General features: G+C 44.8%; 1 protein-coding gene across 3 annotated transcripts in view; it reads left to right on the top strand.

Annotated features, from left to right (window-relative positions):
• mast2 (microtubule associated serine/threonine kinase 2) overlaps positions 1-9,397 on the top strand; it is a 176,923-nt gene extending 167,526 nt beyond the window's left edge. For all 3 annotated transcript variants that reach the window (XM_087180051.1, XM_087180053.1, XM_087180052.1), the window contains 6 exons: positions 49-275; positions 595-717; positions 897-1,033; positions 1,165-1,352; positions 1,482-2,035; positions 2,878-9,397. In XM_087180051.1, the coding sequence (XP_087036177.1) occupies positions 49-275; positions 595-717; positions 897-1,033; positions 1,165-1,352; positions 1,482-2,035; positions 2,878-4,419 (2,771 nt within the window). In that variant the 3' untranslated portion in view covers positions 4,420-9,397. The remainder of the gene's footprint in view (positions 1-48; positions 276-594; positions 718-896; positions 1,034-1,164; positions 1,353-1,481; positions 2,036-2,877) is intronic.
• The last annotated feature ends 9,758 nt before the right edge of the window (positions 9,398-19,155 follow it).

Raw genomic sequence — 19,155 nt, 5'->3', positions numbered from 1 at the left:
ACTTCAGAAACTACAACAAGTTCACCTGCAAAAATCCACTGTCCTCAGACCACCACGGAGCCTCCCCATTGGCCAGCCCAATGTCACCCCACTCACTGTCGTCCAACCCGTCATCACGAGACTCCTCTCCAAGCCGGGACCTGTCCCCGGCCGTGAGCAGCGTCAAACCAGCCATCGTGATCCACAGGGCAGGCAAGAAGTACGGCTTCACCCTGAGAGCCATCAGAGTCTACATGGGAGACTCTGACATCTACACAGTGCATCACATGGTCTGGGTGAGTCCATGGGTCACGCTCACAAACATCATTTATTGATTTGTTTTTGAAGTACATTCTCAGGAGTTCAGATCTGAGCTGAAACTAAGTGAATATAAAAGAGCAGAAGAAGAATTTAGCAGGTAAGAACATCAGATAGTGACAGTGTGGCTGCAGCGAGCTGGGATTCTTGTTGTTGACAGAAGATGGCAGTAAACAACAATACAACAGCCTCAACACAGAGGTTCCACTGTCTCACTCTGTGTTCTCTGTCTCCCTCTTTCTTCCCCTCCCTTTCTCTCTCTCTCTCTCTCTCTCTCTCTCTCTCACTCGCCCTCAGCATGTGGAGGAAGGGGGTCCTGCCCACGAGGCAGGGCTGAGGGAGGGAGACCTCATCACCCACGTCAACGGAGAGCCGGTCCATGGTCTGGTTCACACAGAGGTGGTGGAGCTCATTCTGAAGGTATACACACACACTCGCTACTTTAGTAATTTAAAGTCATAGAGAACACAGAGGTTATCTGTTTTTAGTTTTCTCTTCTTCTCCCACTGATTTAAAAGATTTAAAATCAAACTATAAATATTTATGAGATAAAATGTATGTGGTTTTCACTAGTCACTAATCCTGTGTCTGTCCCTCAGAGCGGCGCTAAAGTGTCCATCTCTGCCACCCCGTTTGAGAACACGTCCATCAAAGTTGGCCCCGCCCGAAAGACGGGCCACAAATCCAAGATGGCAAGACGCAACAAGAAGACCAAGAACAAGGAGGGGCAGGAGAGGTGAGATGTCAGACATCACTGTGTGTGTGTTTAATGGAAGCGCACGCACACACACACACACACACACACGCACAGATACACACACGTGTAGATTTGGTAATCGACCCCTCTCTGTACACTCTGTCTCGCAGTAAGAAGAGGACGTCTCTGTTCAGGAAGATCACCAAGCAGGCGTCTCTGCTCCACACCAGCCGCAGTCTGTCTTCTCTGAACCGCTCCCTGTCCTCCGGGGAGAGTGGCCCCGGCTCACCGACACACAACCTGTCGCCACGGAGCCCGACACAGGGCTATAGGTCCACACCAGACTCCGCCCACTCAGGTGAGGGACACAGGCAGACACTCAATCCCTAAATGTCATCATCATTTATATGGATGTTATATGGTTGTGTTTAATGTAACCTCTCAGTTCGACTCTGCTGCATCACTTCACTCTCTCTCTGCCCCTCAGTTGGTGGAAACTCATCCCAGAGCAGCTCCCCCAGCTCCAGCGTCCCAAACTCCCCAGCGAGCTCTGGCCACATCCGGCCCAGCTCTCTGCACGGCCTCGCCCCGAAGCTGCAGCGCCAGTACCGCTCCCCCCGACGCAAGTCTGCCGGCAACATCCCCCTCTCCCCTCTGGCACGCACGCCTTCCCCCACCCCTCAGAGCAGCTCCCCGCAGCGTTCTCCCTCCCCTCTGCCCAGCCACGCCCTGGGGCAGTCCGCCGTGGGCCAGTCGTTCCCCGTGAAGCTCCACTCCTCCCCTCCCCTAGTGAGGCAAATATCCAGACCCAAGAGCGCCGAGCCCCCACGCTCTCCACTCCTCAAGAGGGTGCAGTCGGCTGAGAAGCTGGCCGCCTCCCTCTCTAACTCGCCCTCGTCTCCCTCCGGGGTGGCTGCGGCGGGGGAGAAGAAGCTGGCGGTGGGAGCGGCTGTAGGGAGCCGTAAACACAGTCTGGACATCTCACACTCAGAGTTTAAAAAGGAGATTCTGCAGCGGGAGCCGAGTCTGCAGAGCCTCCAGGTATGAGTTCATCACACTCACACAGACTTCAGCACCTAAATCTGACATGTGTTTTTAGGGTGAGGACAGGGCTGTTCAGATACAGATGGGAAGGAGAATGTGGAGCTTTAAAAATAATAATGACAATAACAACCAAATAAATTCTGATCAAACTGAACAACCTTTGGTGGAAAAACCAAAAACATAAATCCACAACTACTCAAAGTCCTTTGGGTTTTTTTTTGGCACATATCAGATGTCAGGCCTCTTTCAGACATGAGCCTCATTCCAGATCCTGAATGTACTGGCAGAACATCTCACATCTCATCGTCTCACATCTAAACAGTCAACTTTATTTCTAGAGCCCATTTAAACACAGTTTGAGCTGAAGTGCTGCACAACAAATAAAAGTAATTAAAATAAGTGTATAAAATGAGTATAACAAGGAAAGCATAGTAAATATAAAGTACGTAAAGTTAAATTTATTTATATAGCACTTTTTGCAAACAATAGTCACAAAGTGCTCTACAGATACAAAAAACAAAACAATTGAGATCTCTACAAAAACATAGAAAACACACAAGATAGGTCATTAAAGTGCTTTACGGAGCCATAAACCATTAAAATTAAAGACAAACCACAGGGGATACAGTAGAAATAAAGTATCCAGTGAAATAAACACAAATGTAAACGTACTGACTAAATGCCATAATAGACCTGTTTGTCTGAATGACAACACAATAATCTAAACAGCTTCATGAAGATTGCAGTGCTACATATTCCATGTCGGAGAAGAGCTTCAAGCTGTTTTACTTTCACTGTGCACGTTCTGACTCTGTGTCTTCTTCCTGTCTGACCTTCAGGAGTCAGCCAGCGAGGGTCTGCTGTCCTCAGCGGGACGCGGTGTGGAGAAGGGCAGCCTGCAGAAACACTCCTCCTCATCGAGGAAATTGGGACGTCAGGAGGGGGACAGCGCCCTCATCACGGTGTCCGGCTCGCTGGGCCTGGCCCCAGGGAAGAGCAAACTGAAGGACAAGCTCTCGGCCATCCGGCAAGACAGAGCCGAGCGGCGGGAATCGCTGCAGAAGCAAGACGCCATCCACGAGGTGGATTCATCTGAGGACGAGACAGACGAGGGCTCAGAGGACAGCCAGGACGGACGCAGGGGGACCACCTTCACCCCTCCTCCCCTGCTCAGGCCCACCACTGTGAGAACAGGCCCTGGAGGCACCCTGCCGTCCCTCTGCCTCTCCCCCTGCACCCCTCACGCCACATTCACCCACACAGGGCCCTCACAGGTAGGCAGGCCCACGCCCTCACACACCCTCCCTTCCGTGACAGAGATGAAGCCCGGTCAGAGCTCCTCCTCCTCCTCTGGGCTCAAAGATGGATGCTCTGCCCCATCCACAGATGGTGTGAGACAAGAGAGGAAAGTTCTGGAGCAGAGCGGGACCACAAAACCCCCTCAGGGCCCCCTTCCCTTCTCCACTCCAGGCAGTGCATTCATCTCAGTCAGCAAGGACACTTTCCTCAAGCCGAGTCCCCCACAAGACTTGAAGAGTCTCAGGGGGAAAACTGTCCCGTCAGAGTCCAGGGCTGAAGACCAAACCCTGGACAGCCCTAAAACCACAGTCCCATCCACCACAGTCACTACAAGCTCCCCTGAGTCCAGAACCACAAGTACCACAGACTGCCAAACCAATGACACCCGAGAGACCGCCCGCACCTCCTGCTCCTCCCCAGGCATCCCCAAGGAGAAGAAAGAGGCCGACAACCGGAGACTGTGTGCAGCCGCTGCCGCAAGTCTGAGCGCATCGCCATCATCCACCTCCAGCTCCAACTCCAGCTCCAGCTCCCCAGTCCTGCTCACTGAGAGCAGCGTGGACAAAGTGGTGTCCCAGTTGGCGATGGTGGCCAAAAGTGTTCTTGGTCCGGTCAAACTCAGCACGGGTGCAGACAAGAGCCAGAAGGACCAGAAACCATCCAGAGGGGTCATCCCAGAAGCCCCCCCAACTGACCTTCTCTCACTCCCCCCCAAACAGCTTCCAACCCCTCAGATGCCTCACCCGTCAGAGTCCCCCACCAGACAGAAAAATGAAACCACCTCGCAGAGTTCGGCCAAGCCCTCTACCCAAAAAGACTACCCAGCCCCGGCGCCACCACCAAGACCCACATCAGGGTCTGCAGGGACGAAGGGTGCTGACCCCTCTGTGTCTGCACAGCGACCGGTTGCAGCAGCAGCGGCAGCAGGTCAGACCGCCCTCTGCACGAGCCTCCCCATCTCTGCAGCATCTGAGCCACAGCGCAAGAGGTCCGAACCCCAGACGACAACTGCCGCCGCCGCCGCAGCCAACGCCACGTCCACCTCCTCGCAACAAGACAAAGCAACCAGCAAGAAGACGTAGCAGCAAAACGCAAAGAACCAGAACAAATGTACAGATCACAGCACTCCGTGCTGACTGGAGGTTTTAAAACTCACACAAACTGCATGTTTGGAAGAAAACTACATATTAGTAACTTCGCACTAACCAGAGAGTTTGACTTTCGAAGCAGAGAGAAAGGTGTAGAGAAAGATGGAGAGCTATCAGAGGCAGAGACAGATGTGGTAGTCCTAGTTCCATTCCAGCTGTTCTGTGCTCTTTATGTTTGTGTGAGTTACTTGTGGTTACTGGTGTCCTGACGCTTTGGTTCCTGCTAAACGCCATGAGGAGTCGGCGTTCTCTCTCTTTCTGTAAGGGGCCAGAAGTAAAGAGCTCAGTGGTTTTAAAATGTAGACACATCACACTCAGCTTTCTCTCTCTCACTCATGGTCTTCTTCTGCCTCATTAATTTTCTCCTTGATGTTTAGTAGAGCCTATTCCTCCCCGTCCCTCCTCGCCCTGACGTCTCCTCAGCCATGACTGGAAGAAGATTGTATCTCAGCAATACAGCGTCCAATCTGTGTAAACGCATTACAGTGTGTTTAATAAGAGTAAATCTGCACCGTCAACGTACACTCAGCACCCAGCTAACTGGGCCAAATTCAATTCTTCCTCTAGCCGTCGTCACCGATGAGCCGACTCTGCAGGTCCTGTGAAGGGGGATGTTTTCCCTGAGCGCAGGCTGCAGGTGCGGTTCAGCCTTTTGAAGAGATTCCTCTGAATGCCATTGATGGATTAGTTTGGGGTTTGCGTGCATTTATTAAATGAAGGTGCACTCCAAACTCCAAACACCTTGACTCTGAAGATGTGTAAATGTGAGATGCAGATTTTCCCAAATCAGTCTGAACTCAAAATGTAACTTAGCACTGACTAGGAGGCAGCTTCAGTTCTCTCCAAGTTAATTCTCAAATGTTTGGAAAGCACTGACAGCCGGGGAACCTGGAAAAATTACTTCTTGCTCAACGTTGATCATGAGCTAAGATGCTACAGGGTTGTGTTTAAGGAGTTTTCAGCTCTGACACAAACAAATCTCTTATCAAATGTTTTAATCTACTTTGGCCATTTTGATTAGTGAAGAGCAGTGACCGCCATAGATATTTAGTTTCCTCCTAATGCTGAAGCCAAACCTAAACGTCTCTAATAAGGGATTCAAGCTGATTCAGTACTGGATTCAGATTCAAGCCCCAACCCAGCATATTAACATGAGCACGATTACACATCTCTGTTAGCAGAGTTAGCACGGCTGTTTTAACTCTGACCTTTGCCAGTGTTTTAGTTCCAAACAGAGATGAAGCCAAGGATTTAAATAATTGTATTGGGTGAGTCGCCTCTAGACGCAGACGTAGCTTCTCCACACTGACACTACACTGATCAGCTGACCTGTCACCACCAGCTGTTTATTTCTGGCCCCATCGGCCTCTGAAGGCTGCAGATGTTTTATTTGGTATCTGGACCAACTTGCTGTGTTTTTTTGGTTTTTTTTTTGCCTCTAATCCTGTAAAGTTATCAGACTTTACTTTGTATATGTGTGTGTGTGTGTGTGTGTGTGTGTGTGTGAGGGAGAGAGAGAGCGATTGTTAATTTGTGCATGGTTATGTATATATATAAGAATATTTAAAGTTTTGTTGTGCATCTGTTTTATACCCCGTGTGTGTGTGTGTGTGTGTGTGTGTGTGTGCGTGTGTGCGTGTGTGCGCGCGCGTGTGTCTGTGTGTGTGTGTGTTGAGCTCTCGTGTGTGTCCGTGTCACACGTTATGGTTCGGCACATTACTTTTACATCATTAGTCTGATTTAAAAATGAGCTAGTGGAGACGTTTGACCACTGACAGTCGTGTGTTGGGTTGGAGCTCAGTTCTACTTTCGCTTCAGTAGGTAAAAACAAAATGCAGTGAACCTGTTGATTTCAATTCCTCCTGTTTTTTGTTTCTTGTTTCTTAGATCCACCACCTTTATTTTCCTCCTTCATTCCGACCGTACCTTTTAAAGCAAGAAACCGTTTGCAGTTAGTTTTTTTCTTTGCTTTGTTTCAAGTCATGTTTTGAAGAAAGTCGACTTCACACACCCAGCCTGATGCAGGTGTGAGTCCACTCGTGTTGTACATGGAAACATCCACTGCTGTGTTTCCAGACAGCAGGTCGACGCTCTCGTTGTGAGTTTAAGATGAACTAAACCTCCCTCAGTGTTTGAGTCGTCACTGAGTTTGTGTCACTGTCGGAGCGACACAGACTCCAGTTTAAAGGACGCTGTTAAACTGACATCAGCACTGACTCTGTGTTATGTTTACATGTTGTTTATGTTCCTTTTCGTGTTTTTTTTTGTTTTGTTTTTTTTGTCAATGGAACTTGTTGCCTGTAGCAATCAAATCTCCTCTGGCAGACAAACTTGTCCACGTGTTGTAGGCGACTCCTGATCATCATGTGGTGTGTTGATATTTTGTGCAATGAGGATGAAGAGGAGGAAGAGTCAGTGCACATATGTCAAATTCATCTCCGCTGTTGTGCGTGGCGGCAGCACTCTGCGTCTCGTGGGGGTACAGAAGTGTGTTAACAGGTGTGTGTCTGTGGGATAGATCGGCGGCGCTCAGACTCAGGGGGGCAGGGAGCAGATTTATCTGCAGAGTGCTTCGGCCAATCAGACAGTCAGGAAGATGACTCTTGATTTCTCTCTTCGGTGGCGTCAGACTTGAACAGAATCATTTTTTTCAAATTAACCCACTACATTTTAATGTCATTCACACGCCTCGCCTCTTACTGTGGTATGAAACCAGGACAATGAGACTCACTCACTTTTATGACTCTGCTCAGAAACCAAAGAGATGAGTCTGCAGCTCAGACCTGAGTGTGAACATGGACAGATTCTATTTCACTGTACATGAGGACAGAAATGCGAGTTTTGAGCCCCAGTAGAGTCGGACTTTGACGCCAGTTTTTGGTTCAGATCAAATTCCAGGATCTGACGTATTTAAATTAGCTTGTATTTGAGGCTAACGAAGATTCAGATTTCCTGTGTTCGCTGCTTCAGATTTGACCGTTTGTTTTCTTGTCATGCAAAAGTGAAGTTTGTGTTCACTAGTTAGAGTCCACCCTCCGAAGTCTGGAGCCTCATTGGCTCTTTCTTTGGTTTAAAAGACTTAAACTGTAGAAAAGAGGTTATGATACTTTCTGGCACATAAAATCAGGTTCTTGTTCGTTCTTGTCGAGAGCCGCAACCGAAATGTAAAAACCTGAGTGTGTTTGTGTGTAATCACACACACCATCCAGACCATCTGCTCTCAGCTGGTCCTCCTATTAATGCTACATGGACAGCCGCCGAATACACACACACACACAGATGAAAATGTATGCCATCTTATCTCGTGGTGCCAGTTTTACCGTCTCCAGTGATCGTATAAACACACACACACAAACACTCTCTCACTCAATCACTCACTCACTCGCTCTCTCCTGTGTATAAAGATGATGGTCCAGCCATCTGCTCGAGAGTGAAGCAAGTGTCATTTTCCCTGGTGGAGTCGTTAATCTCAAGCCCCGAGTCTGTTGACCACACACACACACACACACACGCACACACACAGGGTCAGGTTGGCCAACAACAACACTACCCAGCATCCCTCAGCCTCCTCTGTCCTGTCCCGGTCGGCTCAGCAGTTACACTCGGCACTTCGTTCGACCACCAGCCTGTGTTTACCCATCATGCACCTCTGCTGCTCAGTGGTAAACAACCACAAACCAGACACACACTGCTGCAGGGTTCATTAAACCTCTGAGACACGTCAGGATTTGTTTGTTACTCATCAAAATTCAAAATCAATTCAATTCTAGTGACAATGAAATACAACAAATATTTTTCAACACTAAAGTTCTCAAATGATATATGTACAAACATTAGCATCTGTACAATCTGTGCTTCGCCCCCAAAAAACTATAAAACTGACTGAAATTTTGATTTTAATCAGGAACGCAAAGAAAAGATTAAATAAGATTAAAGATTTGACCAGCACTTCAGAACCAAACGCTGTTCTTTATTCAAACTGAAACTCAGCAAAGTTCACTACAGTTCACCTGAAAATGGAGCATCATCTCGTCAGGCTCCATCGACCTATTCGCATCATACACCATCATTTTTCTTTAAGATAAACCATGAAGAAGCTGTAACTCTAAGATCCTGATTTGTCCTGATAAAGAAATGCAAAAGTGATTTTAGCCCAAAAAAAAAAAATCAACAAAAGCAAATACAAATACGAAATTCTTTATTTTTTTGCTCAAAAAGTGAGTAGCTTTTCATTTATTTTCATGCAACTTGTCCTGTTAAAACCTGTCAAACAAAACTTCACAGAGCTGCAGCTAAAAAACTGGAAAAGAAAACTTAGTTGGGGCGACAAATCTCCGACGGATGCCGTCTCTGCTTGCGCTCAGATACCAGATCTTGACTGTCTGATTGATTAGTTCAAGTTTTGGGTTTGTCACTAATCAGCTTCCGTACATCTCTGACTCTGAGCAGGAAGAGTCACGGTTCAGTCTCTGGGGCACATAGATGATTTAAATATGTGACTGTGGGTATGAGGTGAAGCCTTACTACCACTGAGGCATACACACACACACGCACACACACACACACACACACACACGCATATTCTGAACCACGATTAGATGAGATTCAGTGATGTTTCGACGTGCAGTCCGTTAAGCTTCTGTCTGTGTGAGGAGGCCGTTTCTGTCTTTTATTAACTTGACTCTTGCAGACAACGGCAATGTTTCCAAGCTGTGTGTTGTGTGTTTGTCTGAGTGATGAAGAGGAGGAGGAAGATTCAGCTGTGCACCATAAAAGCTTGAGAAAGACATTAAGGAAGAGAGAGAAAAAAAACATTGCTAGAGTAAAACCAGTGCAATATCTTTTTATTTTTTATTGTGGTAAAAGCATGTTGTTGTCAATCTTACCTTACAACAATAATAAAGTTTTTTTTTATGTACGGCTCAGCGTGCAGCGTGCTGATTGTGTTTTATTGTGTTTTTTCTTTCACTCTGTTTTATGGAGCACATCATGCTTTTTACATTAAGGCTGCGTTTTGGGGAGAGATCTGAAAACACATAAAGTCAGACACAATAAATGATATGTGTCCGCGGGTTTAAACTGAGCCGCAGGCTGCTACACTGCAAAAACACAAAGTATTTGTCTTATAAAGAAGGAAAATCCTGCTCTTATTTTTGTACATATAACCACCAATTCTATCAAAAAATAAAAAGATTTTAGTGGAAACTCAGACACATCACCCGAAAGAAATATGTCACAACAATGTGATAAAAATGACAAGAATAAAACTCAAAAACCTTAAAAACTCACCAAAAAAATGACTTTTGATGTTTTATTTTGTTAAGAAAAGTGAAATCTGTCAGCACTGTTTCCACAGCGATTTAACTTTGGTTTTTTCTAAAAATCATTGTTTTATTTTTAACTTTATTGTTGCAGCCTGTTTTATTCAAAGTACATTTATTCATAGAAATGTTCAATTCTAGTGGAAACAAGGCCACAGTAATGAGTAATTTGGCTAATTTTGAAACATGTACCTGTTGAGTCATCTCCCTCCATGCGCACACATACACATACACACACACACACACACACACACACACACACACACACACCTGGCCATGATGCATGTAGTTTATAGAGAGAGAAAGTCGTAGTTTCAAGCACTGACTCAGCTCTCACCCAAAGTCACAGCTCAGACGATGTTCCTCAAGTTCTTCTTCTGTTTGAAACGTTGAACCGGTGCTACAGGCGTCTGAGCTTCACTGTCACAAGAGGAGGAAGAACAAGTGGCATGAAAGAGATGCAGCGTGACTGAGCGGAAACAAATGAGCGTCTAAACTCCTGGACGCCCCCGGACGTCACTGCAGAGCTGCAGGTTTTGGATCTTTTGCATCTCACTTGAGTTTTTCTAAAAATATTCTGACTGAACTTTCCTCTGTTTCTGCCGGATGATCCACAAACCGCTCGCAGTGAAGATATTTCTGTTTCACTTTTTAAATGGAAGTCTTCAGTGCTTAATCCGAAACTTGTCTTCTATTATGGAGGCTTAAACTTAAACTTAAACTATCGACATGACAAGGAAATCTGTTTTTAAATCACATTGGAAACCAAACTTCATCTGTACGATTCTGATTTTTTTTTTTTTTACAGTGTATTTCCTTTTTGTTCTCAGAGGGAAACTGAAGCGTTTTCCTCTCACTCTGTTCCTCAGATCTTTCATTTCATAAATGTAATGTTAAATTGACCCTCCCCCCCATCCTGGTTCATTCATTTGTTCACATCACGTCCTGGTGTCCTTCCTCAGAGCGAGTGTGAGCAGAAAAGTGGCAGTAAATTATCTGTAAACTCGTTCTCCCTGCAGTTCTGTGTATTATCAGTAAAGTGGCTTCATCCACTCAGTTGAGCTGTGGTGAGGTTTTTTTGTGACGCCAAGCTTCCTAATGGGGCTTCAAATGGGCCAATCAGCTGTTGTATATGTGTCCGCTGTCTCTCTCCGTCTCCGCGGGAGATTTCAGGGTCTTAATGGTCTTGAGAGACAGCTTCAACTGGGCTTGTGGTGCATTTACGGGGGGTAATGACTAATCTGTGCAGCGCCGCAGGCCCGCCGCGCTTCAAGGGAAGAAATGGCGGTAAAATGGAGCTCCATTAGCTTTCCTCTCTACCGCTGCAGCTTCTCGCTAAAGCACCTCACTCTCCCGCCAATCGACTGCTGAGGTCAGGGGTCGCGTCGCCTGATTTAAACACCACCTACCGCTGCGTTCTGGGATAATTGGGTCTCTCTCCCCCTCTTTCTGCCTCACCCCTTCCTTCCCCCGTCTCCATTCCTTCCATCCATTCAGGCGTCCGCAGGGAGCTGTCAGAGCAGGGGAAGAGAGCGAAGGGCCTCTCTCAGTCTTTACTGGAGGTCCTGAGGGGATGGAGGTACACATGGTGGTGGTGAGGAGCCCTGACAGCAGGCAAACAGCCACCCTACACACACACACACACACACACACAGAGAGAGAAGGAAAAACTGCGGAGGAGCAGTGACAGGCAGGCAGCCCAGGGTGATGAATTGCCAGCTTCGCCTCGCTCTGACACGGCTCTACATGACCGGGCAAATTCATTCCAGGCTGCTGGGGAGGGAGGGGAGGGGAGGGGAGGGGAGAGGAAGGAGGAAAAATTGAGGGAGGGAGAAGGGCGACGGGAGGAAACAACTGACGGGACTCGGACACCTGCCATCAGTCAAACAAGAAAACTGAAGCATCGGACTCAGACGTGTCTTTGACCTTTTGACTGACCTGGATCCACCAGGACCACCTCAAAACCTCAATCAGACTCTGAGGGGTCTCACAAATTAGGCTAATTCTCATGTTTTTATCTTTACTGCTGAAATGTCAACAGAGTCTTTCACTTAATTGTAGTGGGTTTGCTTATTTCAAAAGCTTCTTTTTTTTTACCTTTAAATCCAAACTTAAAGATATTGTTTCTGACCTCTCTGACCTTTCTGATGTACAGGTGTACTCCAGGACCTGATGACATCACTGTTCGTGTGGCTACAGGTGCATTTCTTAGATTTCTCAGAGCACATCCAACCAGAGGCAAAACAGGCCTGAAACTCTGCTCTTCTTTGAAGTCTGATAAACAAGAGCCAGTTCATCTGCAAAGTGGGCCAAACACTTTTTCTTTGTCTTGATCCTTACTTCTGTTTCCTGCCAAATGATTACAGTAATACTTCAGTGACCTTCACAGCTCAATACAGGGACGAATCCAGAACTGACAGAGAAAACGAGGCTAAACGGATGCACAGAGATGAAACTGATGTTCATCTTCTCATGTGGATCAGATGGAGAACTGCGGTATTCATATAAAAAGAAAAAAAATGAACTCAGTGCAGCTTCAGACAAGATGAAACTGTAAACTGACAACCAGAGGAAGGAACTGAGGAGCAGAGGCTCATAAAGGGGAGGAACGTGTGTGTGTGTGTGTGTGTGTGTGTGTGTGTGTGTGTGTGAGTGCGTGCGTGCGTGCGTGCCTGTGTGTTTACAGTCTTCTATCTGTCCACTCTGGCCTATAAAGCTCAGGAGAGCCGCACTGGGAAAAGTGTAAAAATCTGATCATACAGTTAAAAACAAGGTTGTTTTTCTTGTTTGCTCCTTTACACATCGACATTTTGATGCTTCATACTGAACTCTGAACTCTTTAAAGGAGCAGTTCAACACTTTGTAAATTCGCTTTTTGATTATTTATTTTAATTCCTGCCAGAGCATGAGATCAATATCTGTGTGTGTTAAGCACAGAGCTGCAGTCTGGAGGTGGTTAGCTTAGCTTAGCATAAAGACTGGAAACGGGGATAAAGCTAGCACAGCTCAGTCTCATGCTCTCGGCACATTTTTTTCTACCCAGATATGAATATCCATTATTAATTTTATTCATAATTTACAAAGACGGTGACGAATGGCAAAACCCCAGGACTAAAAACAAACCTGACTGATATTGCAGCTGCTGTGTCCGTGTTCATTAGCTAAACGCTTTAATTTCCTCGCTCTCCCCTCAGCCAACTCGCCCAGTCATCATCAGCCACCGGGGAGAACAAAGGAAAAAGTTACTCCTGTTTTCAACTTCCTCATCAGCATTAACGAGCGGACTGAGGTGATTAAATCTGGCTTGTGATTGGCTCGGGCCGTGGCAGAGAGAGATTGCATCCCATTACTCCCTGTGTTCTAATTGGTCTCTGTAGGTAGCAGGTGCCAGGTACTTAATGAGGCCTGTTGTGGCTGATGTATGGCTACTGTAACGTCTATCGCGTCACAGCCGAGATGATGATGCCTATGAGACTAATAGTGCGTGAAATAGCTGCCATTGTGAGGAGGAGCAGAGACGGATTGTTGAGGAGGCAGAACGAGCGTTTTCTGTATCAGATCGATGTTTCTGGTTCAGGAGGAGCAGAGCTGGTCAGAGGGCTAGTTTCCTCTTCTTCTTCTTCTTCTCTAGAAAGTGGAGCGGAGCAAGCTTCTGTTGTTCGCCAGAATAAATCATAAGATTTATCAGTACGTCGTTGCACTTCACCTCCAGTTCAGCCATGGCCCCCCTTTCTGGTCCTCCTTCTGTTCAGGACTGTTTCCCAGGAGGTTTCTCTTTAGGCGCTGACAGATCTACTCCCCAGGTCTCCTTTTTAATCTTGTCTCCAGTAGTGAAAGAAATATTCAGATTTTGTGAGTAAAAAGTATCAATACAACACTGTAAAAATACTTAATTAAAAGTGAAAGTACAACAGTATTAACAGCATTTAAGATTTCTGGTGTAAGAAGCAGTTAGAAGGCACTATTTGTAAGTTTTGCTATTGCTACATAGCTAATGTTAGCATGAACAGCTGTTTACTTACCAGTCTTGCCGATAGCGTCAATCATCATTGTGTTTACAAGACAAGAGGTTTTCATACGTCCTCTGAGTAGCTACTTCTTCAGATCAGACTGGATGCTACAGTGACTCGGTATCAGAAAGTGATGAGATGCTCTAACCAGGCCAGGGCTAGCTGGTTAGCATGCTAACTTCAATGGAAGAAAATAAATGGTAGAAATAAAAGCAAAACAGGACGGAGACAGGAAGGAATGAAGTTTGATGCTGAAGTAAACAGCTGTTAATGCTAATGATAGCTATGTAGCAAAAGCAAAACTTACAAATAGTTAAGTTAATGTTGTAACTGGTCAAGTAGAAGCTGATTTCTACGTCCTCAGTAGTTTAATCTATGAAAAATGCCAAATCTTACTCTATAGAACTATTAACTTAATCTGTTCATTTAAGATTGCAGAAATTGGAAATACTCAAGTAAAACACAAGTTCCTCAAAGCTGTACTTAAGTACAATACTTGAGTAAATATACTTAGTTACATTCCCCCACTGCTTGTCCCTGTATGTTAATGGTGTCATGAAGAGTCAAAGTCATTCTATGACTCAATCCAACTTCTCATTATAGTTTTTTTCATTGGTTTGTCTGAAAATGTGAAACTTAGTATCTGCAACAGTATTTGACCCTTTGTGATTTTAATAAAGTTAAATAACTATTAATTTGTAAGCACTTAACCAACTACAGTTCTTATAAGTTTTTTCTTTGTGTGCATTATAAGTTTTCTCATGTCAATCTTGGGCTTATGGGAAACGGCGTCTCCTTTACACAGGTTAAGAAGTAAAATTAGTGTTTGAGATGAGAATATGTGAAAAATATACCGCTTATGTTTTTCCACAGAGGAGTCAGATGAATTGAAAACGCTCCCACCATCCAGTGGCCATTAGCTGTACTACATCATTCGTCACACATCAGTGAAACTGTTCTGTGAGATTTAAGGAAATTCAGTGCATAAAATAAACTCCTCCTCCCCAGCTTAGATGCAACTTTTGACCCATTTAGTTGATTTCCGTCCAGAATCTTGCAGGTTGAGATGCTGCAGATGATTTGGCCTCTGTAAGGTGTTTCATTATTCTCTGGAAAATGTCTGATTCCGTTTTTTATTGTCCACCTTTTGTTGTTTACATTATTTCAACAGCCCTGAAGCTTTAACAAAGGAAGTTGTGAAGGATTTTTACCTGGATTCACTTCATCAGACCAAAGTTTCCCACAGTGCTGGCAGCACACTCAGGTGTGTGTGTGTGTGTGTGTGTGTGTGTGTGTGTGTGTGTGTGTGTGTGTGTGTGTGTGTGTGGAGTGTGTGGGCACCCCGGGTCTCCATCAGTGCCTGGCTGATTGATTGGGTCGTCAGCCAAGATAAAAGATCCTGTCCTCACAGCACGGCCACGCAACACCCCGGGGAGAGAGAGAGGCACATGCTAACACACACACAAACACACAAACACACACACACACACACACACACACACACACACACACACACACACACACACTATACTCAGAGGCATGAACTTGGATACCTGTACTGAATACAGATCTGCCTCCCGTCGTCCTCGCTGTGTTTAAACTCCTGAGGCTGTGAACATGCATGACTTCTTTTCTGTGCACGCTCAGACACACACATGCATATGCATTATTTTCATCAGATTTAAAAAGCACAGGCATCGTACTGTTTTATAAATCTTAATCATTTATCTCATGAAAACATACACGTGTGGACATGTAAGACATCACATAAGAAATCATAAATATCAGCTTTAATACGACATTTGAAACTGATAAATTACAACAACAAAAAAATCATCTGTACAAACACCATTTACACATGATGAATGTTTGTGTTTCACATGTGAAAACATACAACAAAGAGTGTAAAGAAGAAGGAAATGAAATGATAGTCCTGGTGTAAATACAAAAGAATAACTGACTGCACCACAGTAATGAATCAAACGTGCTTTTGATTGACTTTATTACAGATCACTGTGTAAACTGCCCCACAGTCATTGAACCAAACAACAGCCTCAACAAAGCTCTCTTTTTTACACTTTATTTAAACAAACTCTGATTTATTTTTTCTTCCAGGGATTTCTTTCACATACACACCTGATGTTTTTAGGCTTTGTCTGATGTTTTGGCACTTTGCTATGGAAACATAATGCATTCACTGGAGAAAAAAAATCTGCTCTGTTTTTCTGAATAAATGAGATAATTACCTCAGAATTCTGACATGATTATGTCATTAATTCAGAAAAACAGAGCAGGAATTTATTTTTAATTTTTTAAAGAAAACTTCTCTCTGAATTAACAAGATAAATATCTCTGAAACTTTTACATCCTGGTCCTGAGAGAAATAATATTTCAGTTTCTTTGTTTATGGCTGCAACTACAAATTATTTTGATTACAAATTCACATCATCATGTTGATTTTACACCAGTCTTTGTGTGGAAACTGGTGTGTGCATGAACTGTCTGCATACACAAAGTTTGTGCTAATAAACAGAATCTACGATCACAGCCAGTTCATCAGTTGAAAACTGTTTGCATCTGGGTGAAACAGTCACAGAGCAGCTGTTTGGCTATTTACACCCATACTTAACGACCAATGGCTGCCTATTAAAAATGGCCCCACAAATTGTTGTAATGTGCCCTTTAATAAGTGCCATACACCAGGTGGTGCGCCAAATATGTGCTGCCATCAGGTGCTTATTAAACACTATAGTACGACTTTAAGGAGTCATGTGAGAGAGTGTAAAGATCGACAGAGTCCACATAGGGAGGAGGCTGAGGTGGATGGGCACTTAAAATACACTGCTCAAAAAAATTAAAGGAACACTTAAATCACACATCAGATCTCGATGAACAAATTATTCAAGTTGAAAATCATTAATTATGTACATTGTATAATTTGTTGAGAACAAAATGACGTAACAACAGTCAATGGAAACCAAAATCATCAACCCACTGAGGTCTGGATTAACAATCACATCCAAAGTCAAAGTGAGAAATTGAAATCACAATCAACTCATAATGTGACTCAGTAGTGTGTATGGCCCCCGCGCACCTGTATGCACAACCAACAACGTCTGGGCATGCTCCTGATTAGTTGGCAGATGGTGTCCCGTGGATCTCCTAACACACCTGGATCAGGGCATCAGTGAGCTCCTGTCTGTGGCGGTACTTGGCCTCACATGCACCGATACATAACGTCCCATAGGTGCTCAGGGTACTGTTGGCTACAACATGGAGGTCCGTGCAACCCTCCATGGATATGCCACCGCAGACGGTCACTGACCCACTGGATGATGTTATAGGCAGCATAATGTTCACCACAGCGTCTCCAGACTCTTTCACACCTGTCTTTCACATGTGCTCAGTGTGAACCTGCTCTCATCTGTAGAGAGAACGGGGCACCAATGGCGGACCTGAAAATTCTGGTGTTCTCTGGCGAACACCAAATCTAGCTGCAGGGTGCTGGGCTGTGATCACAGGTCCCACTAGAGGACGTCAGGCCCTCATGCCACCCTCATGGAGTCTGTGTCTGACAGTTTGGTCAGAAACATACACACCAGTAGCCTGCTGGAGGTCATGTTGTAGGGCTCTGGCAGTGCTCCTCCCTTTCCTCCTTGCACAAAGGAGCAGGAACGGTCCTGCTGTCGGGTTGATGCCTTTCTACGGCCCTGTGCTGCTCTCCCCGTGTAACGGCCGGTCTCTGGTGGACACAGCAAACCTTCTTGCAACTGCATGTATGGATGTGCTGGACTACCTGTGCAAGCTGACTGGGCTGCAGGTGCCGCCTCCTGCTACCAGTAGTGACACGGACCTGGGAAGTGATGATATGAGATGGAAATATGAAACATGACATGATCAGTGGAATCTAATAATAAATCATTAATTTGTCATGAAAGTAATTTATAGTTGCAGCCATAAACAAACAAGCTGAAATAATGTTTCAGGACCAGGATAGAAAAGCATGAAAACATCAGGTGTGTAGATGTAATAAATCCTGGAAGAAAAAACACATCTGCTGGTCTCTGCCGTTTTATACACCTGGGTGCAAATAGCACCTGTCAAAATAAAATCAGTGTCACTTTTATCTGGCAGTGTAAACAGAGCCTTTAACAGACTGATCATACGTTCAGTTTACAGTTTGTCCTGCAGGGGCTGCTACTGCTGCAGCATCTTCCTCTCTCTGTTTTCTCCTCATTCATTTTTTTTAAGTCCAGACATTTTCATTCTGCTGTCCACAGGCCACTTTATCATTCTCTTTATCTCTCTCTCTCTCTCTGTTTTTAGACTCTCTCTCTATGATTGTTGAAGCTGTGGACTCACACCAGACTTTGACCCTCCACCTCCTCCATCCTTCATTGATTTGAATTCTTGTCTCCCTCCCTCTCTCTCTCTCTCTCTCTCTCTCTCTCTCTCTCTCTCTCTCTCCCCTCTCAGTCTCTCTGACTACTGCGCACTCCTACATTCATTTTTAACCTCCCTCCCTCGCTCCTCTCTGATCAGACGGTGGAGGAGCTGTTTGATGACTCTGACATCTCTATCAGAGAGCAGCGAGGAGTTCGTCTGCAGGGAGAAACTGCCTGAAATACATACGAGCAGTTTTCACACAGACTTAAGAGCCAACAAACACACATATACCAGAATATAAAATATATATATATATATTTATATATTTATAGACCAAACAGAGTCCAGCATCCTTAATGTCATAAAGGCAAAGGAGAAACTGTTTTCCTACACATCCTGGAAAACCAGAAAAGGCAACAGAAAACTCCATGACTGGAACAAAGGGAACAATTTTTGGTTCTTAAAAATAGTTGCTGGTGGAGTCGTGCAGAACGTGCATCTTTTGGATGTCAACATTTGTTTTTTGGGGGTTTTTTTTGGAGCAAATCACACGATTCTACATAGTTCAGTTTCTACACAGAGGCTGACATGCTGTACATCTACAGAAATAACTTATGTTTTCATGTTTACACCATTAAAATTAAATATAGTTTTTATCCTGTCAAATACAAAATGGAGAATGTATATTCATATTAAATATGTTATATTGAGCTTATTTAAAAGCCAATGTCATTTAGTTGCACACACAATAACATGGCCCATTATCTTCTGTCTTGTTCACACTGCAATAGTTTTTCATAACTGTGAAAATATTCCAGTGAAAAATAAACAGAAAATTGCATTGAAATAGTTGTTCTGCTCTGATGTTTTTAGTTTTACTAACTTTGTCTCAAAAGTTTGTCAGAAGTAGTCTTTACCTTATTCCTCTGGTGAATTAGTTACATACGCTTTAT

This window comes from Seriola lalandi, unplaced genomic scaffold (genome assembly GCF_002814215.2).
Source record: "Seriola lalandi dorsalis isolate HSWRI2012SDOR001 ecotype SW California unplaced genomic scaffold, Sedor1 jcf7180002054885, whole genome shotgun sequence".
NCBI classification, from domain to species: domain Eukaryota; kingdom Metazoa; phylum Chordata; class Actinopteri; order Carangiformes; family Carangidae; genus Seriola; species Seriola lalandi.
Note: the sequence above shows the minus strand (reverse complement) of the source record. Positions and strands in the feature narration are given on the sequence as shown.